Here is a 12733-nt window from a genome sequence, read left to right as displayed (position 1 = left end):
GATAACAATGTAAATAAACCTCATACACTTAAAGCTCTCCATGTAAGGTAAAATAGGTACAATTACTTGTATATCAGCTTACCAATTACATCAAGGTACGTTTATTTGTATAGCATATTGTAACAGCAATGCAAATCAAACAGTTTAACACAAGACACACAATGCTCAAATAAAACTAAGAGAAGCAATGTGAGAAACAAAAGACAACATTAAGATACACAGAATCTTGAAAAGACTGTTCCTGAATGTATAACATAACATGCATTTGAATAAAAAAAAAGCACTTCTAAGCAAGCTGTGGTGAGGAAAATCGTTTCTAAAGTTCAAATAGGCTGTGATTTGTACTTGACAGCCAAAATCTGAACATACAGAATGCTATAACTATTTTAGAGACACACGCACACAGACGCGTGACCCGCTCATCATGCCTGACTTCATGTGCTCATCCGGGTTCTTTTACTGTCAACAAGCCAGCTGGCTGTGTAGGGGGTCGGGTTTTCTGTTGATATATTTAAAGTGTTACGTTTATACACCAACAATATGTCTTCTAAGTGTATGTGCACACATATTATACAACTATTAATCATTAAACTACTATATTGCGTAGCCTACCTGTGTCGAAACCGGTCAAAACGTGCAGTATTTTTTTTTTTTTAAAGCAGAGCCACGTGAATTAGCCTGCTAATATGAGGGGGACGTCAGGACTACCATAACAGGTTATAATTCAACACACAATTATGTTCATTTTAAATGTACAACTGTCTCAGCTTCTGGAAAGCACGCTGCAGTACAGACAACGCACTGAGCATTTTAGACCAATCAGACAGCTGGAAGCTTAGTGTGGGCGGGGTCACACTTGTAGGTGCGGCGAGAAGATCGATCATCTATTCGTGGACTTTGAGGAGAATTTACTCAAAAACATCCGATTGACAGTGCAGGAGAAGAATCATGCGGGACCGAGAATGATTTTTCACAGCTATGTTTATGTTCCGGTTGTTTTAGGACGACTCTCTTGAGAATATCGAAGGAACAGTGTTTACATAACACGGCGAGGAGCAGCCTGTTTCCACGGTGACTTCTGACCGATAGCAGAAACAATTTGAATTGACAGGCTAGTTAATCCCTCTGCTTCTTGCTATTCATTCAGAGTGCAGGTATACAGAAGCGTTGTAGTGCATCATTATACACGCTTTTTTCAGAAAAACAAGTTATACAACGCAAAACGAGATTACTGCCTGTCAGCGGACTGGGTCCTAAAGCCCACCGGGTTGCACATCTTGCCCAAATGGTTCAGCAGCCTACTGTTTTTAAATTCTTCGACATTATGGAAAAAGTTCTGTTAGAACAAGGTTAATTGCAAACTTGGACTGCGTCACTAAAAAGCAACGAGTCGTATGCTTCAATAGCATACGAGCTGAAAAAGCATACTTTTCTTTTGACATTTGGGTTCCCTGTGATCTGGTTTTACCTCCTTCGATATATTTTTTGTAATCAAACAGTGAGTTGGAGTAAGAAAATAGACTTAAATAACACAAAGGAAAACTAGGACTCGTCCACTTGAGTAATGGTCATTAATACGATCCACTGGTTCAGGAAGGGCTTGCGGCTCCACGACAACCCGTCGCTGAAGGACTCCCTGCTGGGGGCGGATACTGTCCGCTGCGTCTACATCCTCGACCCCTGGTTCGCAGGATCCTCCAACGTTGGCATCAACAGGTGGAGGTGAGCATCCACAGACGCGTGCATACATGCATTTCATTGTAACAGAGGAGGCACCATTCACATAGCCCCTCACTGTGATCCTTGCACGTCTGGTTAATGGCACACCCATTACCCCACCTGCACCAAATGCATGCAATGTACCTTATTTGCATAATGTAGTTGTACGATGATTAATCCGATGATTAGTCGATACATCGATCGAATTTAGATTTTTTTTAATTATAATCGATTAAATCATTTTTACAAAACAAAAGTATTAAAACACTTCCTATATTCTCTTATTCCAGCCTCTTACATGAGTGATTATTTTGATCATATGTTATTGTGATATTTTTGAACATTTTGCATATTTTTGACAATGTTTTGACGTTTCATAGACTAAAATTAATAATGATCTATTTTTTTTAATGATTTGCAGATCATTAAATAATCCATGAACATCTGGATGCTGTGATTTATTTTCATATCATTTAATTCTAAATCCCTGCCCCTTGTTACTCTTCTTGCACCAAATGCAGGTACTGTGCCATATTTGCATTGTGTTTTTGCACTCCGATTTTAAGTTGATAAATTGATCAGTCAATTGATTTTTGGACACTCAATGATTATTTTCGGTTACTTTTCAAGCATCTGCTACTTCCAACCCCTAAGAAACGATGTTTCTGGCTTTTCTGTGCCTTTTTAATAAAGTTGCAAGGATGAGTCGACTAATTGATTAGGCGGTTGGAAACTATTTTGATGTTGTCAGCATCTTAAAAATATATTTATTTCATGTATTTCTACTTTATATGTGATAACCCCTATTGACCCCTTGATGACTCTTTATTGTGGTTTATTGTAACTGTTATGCAATATCTGTTGTGCTTGTTGGTGCACACATTGGCACCTTTTATCTATTAAAAAATACAACAATGTTTTTTGTGACTCCAAGAGAAAAGCACACAACATACCAAATATAGAAAGCATGTAAAACATAACAGCATGTTGAATGTGTTTACAGCAGGTGTTTCCTTGAGATGTTGACTGCCACTCTGTATGTTTGGTTTATTATGGCACAGAAGGAAATTGTAATCCTCTTAAATGTTGCAGAAGATAAACATTGTCTGTCTCTACATTCAATCAGATAATATCATAAAACTGTTTGTTTTACATCATCTGGATTATGACTGATATAGTACTGACATAATTTTTATATTTTTTAACACCATAATGAACAGTCATTGATAAAATTGTCATTAAGATGAGCGATAATTGGTTTGCACTCCTCCATTAAATCATGATTACTCTACCCAGTAATTATCATAAACCAAACATCACTTGACTTCCAGATACATGATTAATAGTGGTAAAAAGTAATGGGTCGTTTCTCCTTAAATGGTGAGTAAGATCTCAAATTGGGTAAACACTATGTTGGCATGTTGATCCTCATTTCCCTGCTAAACTATAATTCATGTGTGATCCAAAATGGATTGCCGTCTATAAACGTTATAGCTTCTCACTACTTACAGCAGCAGCACTGCTGGTACTGGACTGATGCAGTGTCAAAGACATTAGTTCATTCTCCCATGGGGATTACTAGACACTTGGCAGAAATTGACCTTTCCACTCTTCTAAGTGACTAATGTGCTAAGTCCTGTGATAAAAATAGGGAAATGTCTTTGATTTATTTTGGCCTAGACACAGTGGTAATGTAATAGTAAAGAAACAAACGCTATTGTTTCAGTAATTTTTAACAGAAATTATGAAACAATTCCCAATACTTTCTGATGTTAGCCTGTCAAATTAGAGGATTTACTTCTTTCTGTGATATATGTTAGAATATCTGCATATTAGGACTATAAGTGGAAGACATTTGAAGATTTCACGTTACATTTGGTGTTCCATAGACTTAAACGATTATTGAATAGTTGGAAAAATGTCAACGCTAATACCCACACACCATTGGTAAAGAGGCAAATCATGAATAATACTTACATTTTGTAACTGACATTTCCTGAATTCATTAAGTGTTTGCATGTATGAGGTCAAGATAGGGACATGCTTTTTAAGTCTGGTGTATGAAGCTTTACAGGCTAAAGTGGTTGAGATAGGAGTGAGGTGTTATGTGAGTGTATTGTGCAAACTTACAACGCACTGGCTTTATTCTCCACCTTTATAGCCCTAAAATCAATCCTGCTGAACCTCGTTGGCATCTCTTTTACCCAGCCTGCTCTGTGTGACCCAGACATTAATTCATCACCACCCCGAACATGTGTGCTGTAGCCTGCAGCCAGCTCACTGCCTCTGTTTAGGAACTCCTGTATTAAGGCTTGCATATACACACCTGCTGCTGCAGAATGGAACAGCTCTGAGCTTCACAGTGCAGTCGGTGTCTCGCCGGATGTTTGGGCATCCTCTCCTGGCCACTGTGCGCTCTAGTTTGCATATTGGTCCCATGCCGTCACTGCAAGAGTAGGGCAGCAGCACCAACAGCCTGTTAAGGAGCGTCCATGTTACCCTTCCACAGTTATGTATCAGCAGTCTGGGGTGACGATACAGAGCTCCCACGCAGATCACTCAGTATTCCCTGGTTCATTACCTTACATTTCTTTAACATCAGAAGTCGACATAAAATATTGTGAGATTCCAGATCTCTTCTTTATTAAGGCCATAGGTATGAAAATGTGTCATCTTTATCGCTTAATACAACTTAACAGTGTCACCAACCACCTCTAAACTAACAGTTAAATCAACAACACTTCTAAACAATTTCAACATATCCTGAACATTATAACTTGCATGAAGGCAGGATTCACTGAAGGACTTTTGTATTGTAATGACACATTGTACTGTCCAAATCCAAATTGACTAATGTGCCCCTTCTAAAAAAAACAACAACAACAAACTTAACAGGTTTTTATGACACTTAGACTAAACACTAAAATAGTGGTATTGATAGTTATCAAGCTCTGGAACATTTCTGTCACGCTGATGCAACGTGATGATAATGCTGAAGGCTATCAGAAGCTCACTATAGCCTGTAGCATCTGTAATTAGCGCTTGTTCTCACCCTCCTGCTATCATTAGAGTAGCTTATGAAGAATCAGTGAGCAGATGTAGGAAGCATCCTCAGTGCAGGAGGTGGCCAATCACAGATTACATAACCTCCAATAACTTTCCCTCTCCACCGACATCTCCATGCATTGCACAAGTAGGTCAGTGTGTTAGTAGTGAACCTTCTATAGTCTTTTTGACCTACTTTTCCTCCTCTGCTGCTGCTTATGACCCCTATTAACTCTCGTAACAGCGTGAGCTAGGGCTGAACAAATAATTGAAATCCTACTGTGGACGAATGCAATGTCCAAATAGCAGGAGGCAATATTACTTAAAAAGCTAAATATGTCTCAAAACCACTCTTAATGAAGTGTTATGGTGTTGCAGAGATGTTACAGCCTACAAATCGTATTCTACCAAATTATCAAAGAATTATTTTTTGTTACAGATCCTCAAAAAATAATCGCAACACTATTATTTAAATATTTGTTCAATTCAAATCACTACCTGCTATATTGTGAATCATATGACACTTAGCCCAAACAAGGGCTCCAACTAACAATGATTTTCATTATTAATTTGTATTAGTTTATTTTTGATATTCATACATTTCTCTTTTGGTCTAAAATAAAAGCAAATTAACATTTTTGTGAATTGCTAAGAGCTTTGTTTTTATCTTATCATCCTAGATAAACATAGCTTAACCCTTGCTGCGTTTTTTCTAGTCCGATGGTCTGTCTTTGTAGCGTTATGCTGACCCTGGAGTTCAGAAAAGCTTATTTGTGATTTATTAGTGATATGCCGGGACTCAATACCAGACTGGCAGGATACATCTGGGCTGAGATATTAGACAGCTTTTCAGTGGCCATCAGATAAGACTGGGTTTGTATCTGCCTCCAGTGAGCCGGATTTAATATCAGTACAAGACCTGATTAGACCTGGATGATACAGGAAGCCTCCTACAGAGTGTGGTACCTATAGCAACAGAACAGGAAGCACCACCATACTGCCTCTCGGTCTGCAAGCAGGTGTGTGTATGGCAAGGTTTCTTATTTTGTAAGGAACATAAAAACAAAGGACAGTTCTAATTTTAACGAACCAGTTGGTTTTTAATCATGTATCATAGTCAGTTCTGTGAATGGGACACTGACAAAAACAGTAAAGGTCAACATGCTGTTTGAAAGTAACACTGCAGTATAAGACATTCTGCTGCCGAAGCATATCACACATTAAATTAGGCTTTTCTGAAGGGATGAATGTTCAATTGCACTGTGTAGTTCTACTATATTCAGGTCCAAAATACTGCAGTGATAATGTGAGAGGTGAAGGTTGCAGACAGTTATTTGTCATTGGGATTAATTGCCGTATAAATGGAGAGAGAGATCATTTAAAGTTATATAAAGCCATATACCAGGACACTGTTAACATAGAGTCCCCTGCAGCAGTTGCTTTTATGCATTTTCTTTTTTTTTTATAGTTTCAAGGATGTTTTTTTCCCCCTTGTCATCTAACAACAAGGACATATTTACCCGAAATGCGCTTCTTCAGCAGCAATAAGATGGCTGCTTGTCCTCCTGTGTCCCCCGGCTTCTAGACATTATCTGGGTCAAACCTTTCTGCGCACGTTGTAGAACACTTTTCACAGCAAGTTGTCAAAAAAGGATGCAGATTGGGTGTAGAGAATCCAAATGCTTACGTCCCTCCTTAAATTATATTGATCTCGTCTTATATCCTCATTAACATGAATTAAATGGCATTAAAACCGCACGTATGCATTGTATGTGCAAGTGTAAGGACAGTTGAACTTGGTGAAATTAAATCGGCATTTCACTTTCCCAAGAAAAACGTCAATTGTTTTGTACTGTAACAGTACTAGCACTTGTCTCCTCTCTGTCAACCGCAATAAAAAAAATACAATTATTTTAATCAGGTAACTTTAAATCCTGGAAGATTCCCTGTGTGTCTGCACCATGTTGTGGACACAAGAATATTTTTTAGATTCTTGGATTAGGTTGTCTGAACATAATGTTCTGACAAACTAATCAGGTTTAGCTGTTTAACCTCCAAACTTTGATTGAAAGTAACACACTGTCTCCTTTTCCAGCTTCCACTTGTCATGTTTTTGAACATTCAGCTGTATGTTGTTACTCTGTGTGTTTACATCTCTTTCTCTGTCCCTGTTGTCCTTCAGGTTCTTATTGCAGAGTTTGGAGGACTTGGACTCCAGCCTCCGTAAGCTCAACTCTCGACTGTTTGTGATCCGAGGCCAACCCACTGATGTCTTTCCCAGACTCTTCAAGGTGAACTCTGATTCACCATTAAAGCCTTAAACAAACCCTGTTTAGTTTATTCTGTAGCTAACTTTAGTTAATTCCCTGTTCTCCAGGAATGGAATATTTCTCGTCTGTCCTTTGAGTACGACTCGGAGCCCTTCGGGAAAGAACGAGATGCAGCCATTAAGAAACTGGCCTGTGAGGCTGGAGTGGAGGTGACTGTCCGCATCTCCCACACACTCTACGACCTGGACAAGTGAGTTCATTCCACCCCTGACCCCTTTACCACTTCTGCTTTAAAGCCAACTCTTTTTGGGTTTTCTTTTCATTTAGGATTTTCGTTATGAAAAACCCAGTTCTTCAGTAGGAAGAAATATATTTAGTGCAGCTGTTGGAAAGTAGAATTAAAATAAATCAAATGAATGTTTCACAATAACTTATTTGGGAAAAAGCATTTAGGCAAAATGTCAGCTATACTTTTAACTTAATTTGTTCCAGTTCTTTACACATAAACAACAGTAAAATGTATAAAACAAAATGCATGAGAAAATGTATAATGGGGAAAAATGAGAAAACTAATTTAATTGGATGTCGAATAAGTTGTTGTGCTTTTGTGAATTGCATTTAATTCAGGCTAGTTTTTGGTAAGGATAAGGGCATTGTTACTGGAGTATTTATAATTTTAAAAAGGGGTTGTAGGTTGTTAGAATTTGTAAAAAAATAAAAATAAATCCAGGTTCCGCGTGACATCTTAATGCATGTAAATTGAACTTTATCTCTGTGTCTATTTGGTGTTTGACTCTTTGTGTTCTCTTTTCTCTCCTGCAGGATCATAGAGTTAAATGGGGGTCAGTCACCTCTGACCTACAAGCGGTTCCAGACCCTCATCAGCAGGATGGATGCGGTGGAGGAGCCTGCAGACTCCATCACGGCGGACATCATGGGGAAGTGCAGGACGCCGCTGTCCGAGAACCACGATGACAAGTTTGGTGTCCCCTCATTGGAGGAGCTGGGTGAGAATCAGTAATCTTTGGTTTGTGGTGTGTGTTCAGATAGAGCATGACCACACATTTAAATTATTCAACATTATAGTCATATTTTTTATATTTTTTAAATGTGATGCCTCCAGGTTTTGATACTGAAGGTCTGTCCTCCGCTGTGTGGCCGGGGGGAGAAACAGAGGCCCTCACACGACTCGAGAGGCATCTGGAGAGGAAGGTCAGTCAAACCAGATAAAGAAGGACTAGCTTCTGTCTTGTTATTTAAAAGAAAAACCAGCTACTTCTAGCTATTGACTAAACATGTTTTCCTTATTTTGTAAGGCTCTTTTCGATAAACCTTGCCACCTGTTGTGATATAACACCATGCTGTCAAGTTTTTTCATACCTGATCATTTCTCCTTGTTTCCTTCAGGCGTGGGTGGCCAACTTCGAGCGTCCCAGAATGAACGCCAACTCGCTGCTCGCCAGCCCGACCGGCCTCAGCCCGTACCTGCGCTTCGGCTGCCTCTCCTGTCGCCTCTTCTACTTCAAACTCACCGACCTGTACAAGAAGGTCAGTCATTAAAACACATCTGAACATATTAATGAACAAATCTAGTATCTAAAATATCTGATGAACACTGTAATGGTTAAAGTGGGTTAAAATGTTACAAATTACTTAGAGGGTTTGTCTTGCACTTTTTATTATTCATGCCACATTTATATTATTTTGGATTAAAAATAAAAACATTTATAGAAGTCTACTGTCTCTTGGCACACTGCTATTTGATGATCTACATCTCCTATTTAATGGAGTGAGAAAACGAATTTAATTGGATGTTGAATAAGTTGTTTGTGAATTGCGTTTAATTCAGGCTAGTTTTTGGTAAGGATTCAGGCACTGTTACTGGAGTATTTATATATATATATATATAAAAAAGAATAAAAAGGGTTTTAGGTTACTTTATCTAGTGGTTCCCTATTTATTATCTGTATTGAGGTGAGGTCTTTCTATGTTGCGCTAGCTCCCTCTTGTGGTGTGATGATGAATTCATACTCAAAAGCAAACCGTTACAAAAAGGAAGTATGATTAAGAACAATATATTATTATAAATATATGTATGTATGCCTGGCCGTTTTTGTAGACTTCTGTATCTTCTCTAATACTCAGCATTTTCACTCAGGCTTTATTCCTGATTTTAACAAACTAATCAAAAATGATCTTGATGTCACTTCTCCACCCCCCTCAGGTGAAGAAGAACAGCTCCCCCCCTCTCTCGCTCTACGGTCAGCTGCTGTGGCGTGAGTTCTTCTACACGGCAGCCACCAACAACCCCTGCTTCGACACGATGGAGAGCAACCCCATCTGTGTTCAGATCCCGTGGGACCGGAACCCAGAGGCGCTGGCCAAGTGGGCGGAGGGCCGCACGGGCTTCCCCTGGATCGACGCCATCATGACGCAGCTGAGGCAGGAGGGCTGGATCCACCACCTTGCCCGGCACGCCATCGCCTGCTTCCTGACCCGGGGGGACCTGTGGATCAGCTGGGAGGAGGGCATGAAGGTAGACATTTGCAAGTTTTATTATCTACATTTTATTTCTAAATGCTATTTGTACTTGTTATTCTGTTCATTTGTACAGGTTGACCCACAGGTCCTTTAAAAATACTTATAAGGCATTGAATTCATTCATTTAAGTATATACTTTCTTGATCGTATCTCAATATTGTTTTAGTTTGTTGCAATTTACATTTTCCTTTTCCTACTGAAATGACCAAGTTTGATTATTAAAACGACCCAACATTCTGAATCATAACACATTTTACAGGAGAATACAGGGAATTAAGTTTTTTAAGGCATGTCTGGTTATAGAAACATGCCAACAATGAGGTTAATATACCCTTTTTAAAGCTATTTAGAAAAGAAATCCAAATGTATACACTACTTTATGTGATATTAACCACATTTTGGCTTGTGTGTGTGTTCAGGTGTTCGAGGAGCTGCTGCTGGATGCAGACTGGAGTGTGAACGCAGGCAGCTGGATGTGGCTCTCCTGCAGCTCTTTCTTCCAGCAGTTCTTCCACTGCTACTGCCCGGTGGGTTTCGGCCAACGCACAGACCCCAACGGAGACTACATACGGTATGCTGAGAAAGTGATACCTTTTAATTGTTGCTGGGATGCTAAATTGATATCTTAATAGCTAGTGTTTTTAACCTGTGTCATGAAATCATACCACAACGATAAATGACATCCCCATAAATTCTTCTTTATCTCTTCACTCAGGCGCTACCTGCCCATTCTCAGAGACTTTCCAGCCAAGTACATTTATGATCCCTGGAACGCTCCAGAAGGTGTGCAGAAGGCAGCCAAGTGTATCATTGGAGTGCATTACCCCAAACCCATGGTGAACCACGCAGAGGCCAGCCGGCTCAACATCGAGAGGATGAAGCAGATCTACCAGCAGCTGTCCTGCTACAGAGGCCTCGGTGAGGACACACCACCAGATGCATCCACTTATTACAAATCTTTATTCTACCACCTGAGGATCAACTTGTATTATTGTTGTCTAATTTAACCAGAGGAAAGTTAATACATGTCCGTTTTTAAGAAGTTATTTAAACAAAATACTGAGGCAGGTTTTACCCTTCAGAATATAAAGAACTGGTCATTGCTTATTTTTTAATTTAGACTTAAAAATGACCTAGACCATTTTGCCCTGTCTGCCTCTGTCAGCTTCCCATAAATCATCTTTTATATGCAGGGGTAGGTTCAGGGTTATGTACTGTAAGGAGTTGAACAACACAAAACAGTTAGATAACATTTCAGTATTATACAAATGTTTTAATGCAATTTAAGAATGCAAAATAAAATAGAGAAAAATCTGTTCATAAAAAAAATAAAAAAATAAAGCAGTCAAATTAAAAATATTTATCTAAATAGTTAAAATAACATTGGAATACTACAATGACATTTAAAAAAATGAAATAGGGTTAGGTCACATTTTTAAATCTCATTGTTCAAGGCATTCTAAAGACCGTCAACATAATCATGTCAACAATTATAACCTTTAGAGAAAAGAAAATAGCCAACAAGAACCTGCCTTGGGCTACAGGTCTACCTGCAGTTCAAATATTTTAAACTCAACATGGAAACTCACCATTGGTTATTGTAAACATTCTGAACTAGCAGTAATTGGCATTGATTGCGTATTTGTCTAAAGTAACTATAGTCTGTATCAGCTGCTGACTGTCTGTCTGTGTCTTCAGGCCTTCTGGCTTCAGTTCCCTCCATCTCCAACGGTAACGGAGAGACGTCCTCTGAAGGGATGGGGTTCTCTGCTGATGGTACCCACAACGCTGCTGCAGCTCCATCTGGTGAGCGGCATAATATGTGCAATAGCTTTTTGTTACTTACACCATAGTCTCTAAAAATATGAATTGGTTGAAGATGTATCTTTGGATGAAAATTCCTCCTTAGAAACAGCCTGTGAAGTCCAATACCTTTATCATAAGCTCTTTTTTGTATTAAGTAACAGATATAGTAAAACTGTATTTCTGGGGCAGCTTCCTAAACTGTTCTCTTTGTTACATCAGGACCTGAACACCACGTCTCCACTCTGTCCGGTGGGAAAAGACCCTGCGAGGACCCCAGGAATGGCAGAGGCTCTAAAATCCAGAGACAGAGTACACACTAAACGTAAGCTGGAAACTTATTTCAAACCCCCTACGAATAATTAGACGAGTAGGAAAATACTTTTAATGGAGACATATTATATATTAATGTAAGGTTTTAGTATGAATGCATATCACTGAGTTTTTGGAATCTTCTTTTGCACGGAGGTAGGTGAGAAAAACCAATGATTTGCATTAAGGTATAACAGGATGAGTAATTGATATACAAATATTCCTTTTAACAGCTATATTTATGTTAGAATTCAGCAGAAGTATTTATACTTTTCCCATATATATCATGTAAAGCCAATACATCTTCTACCTGGCCCAGTTTGCATTTATCAGGAGTGATGAGTCATTTGCAGAATCATTTTTCGTTGTCAGTTAATGTGTGATTTCTCTCCCCTTACAGGAGTATCTGCACACAGCCAACACAAAATGGACGTTAAGACTTACATTTTTGTCCCAGCACTTGACTGTTGCACTTTAACAGGAGCATCATTAAACACACGAACAGGACTGAATATTATCATGTGGACTTCAAAGCACTGCGACGTACTGACGACTCTGAAGCGACTGTGTTCTTATCTTTAGGTTAACGTAGTCGTGACAACAGTCCGTGTGTATATAATGAATTTGCTAATTTGACATACAACTTGTACATATTTGAATATTGTATGTGCGTTTTCTCTCTATGTAGCCATAGACCCATTGATATATTTTTGATATATGAAATCATTGTGGATGGATTTTTGTTTTCTTTGAAAATGTTGAATAAAACAACCTTTTTAAAATATCCATTCAAGAGCGAAACAATTTTTACTTTTTTTTGTATCTACCCTAATACAGTTGCCTGTTCTCTCACTTATTAGACTATCTAATTTTACTCCTTTTTAAGCCGTACAAGATGTTTATCAACAAGTGTTTCAATCATTACTTTTCTCTTTCTGCTACTGATTTGAACCTCAACACTGCAGAGGCCATATCAGTGTTTTATCAAGTTGTTGCCAGATCAACTGTTACTGAAAAAAGCCGACAGAAATACATATTCTTCA

General features: G+C 38.7%; 1 protein-coding gene across 1 annotated transcript; it reads left to right on the top strand.

Annotated features, from left to right (window-relative positions):
- The first annotated feature begins 849 nt into the window (after positions 1-849).
- Positions 850-12478, top strand: LOC117484909 (cryptochrome-1-like). The gene is made up of 12 exons (XM_034133384.1): positions 850-1722; positions 6947-7055; positions 7142-7284; positions 7857-8041; positions 8158-8246; positions 8442-8582; positions 9259-9570; positions 9995-10146; positions 10291-10493; positions 11274-11381; positions 11601-11703; positions 12091-12478. Exons 1-11 carry the CDS (start codon positions 1565-1567, stop codon positions 11699-11701), a joined length of 1701 nt encoding a protein of 566 aa, XP_033989275.1. The 5' UTR covers positions 850-1564; the 3' UTR covers positions 11702-11703; positions 12091-12478.
- Positions 12479-12733: the final 255 nt, after the last annotated feature.

The sequence above is a fragment of the Trematomus bernacchii genome, unplaced genomic scaffold (genome assembly GCF_902827165.1).
Source record: "Trematomus bernacchii unplaced genomic scaffold, fTreBer1.1, whole genome shotgun sequence".
NCBI lineage: Eukaryota > Metazoa > Chordata > Actinopteri > Perciformes > Nototheniidae > Trematomus > Trematomus bernacchii.
Note: the sequence above shows the minus strand (reverse complement) of the source record. Positions and strands in the feature narration are given on the sequence as shown.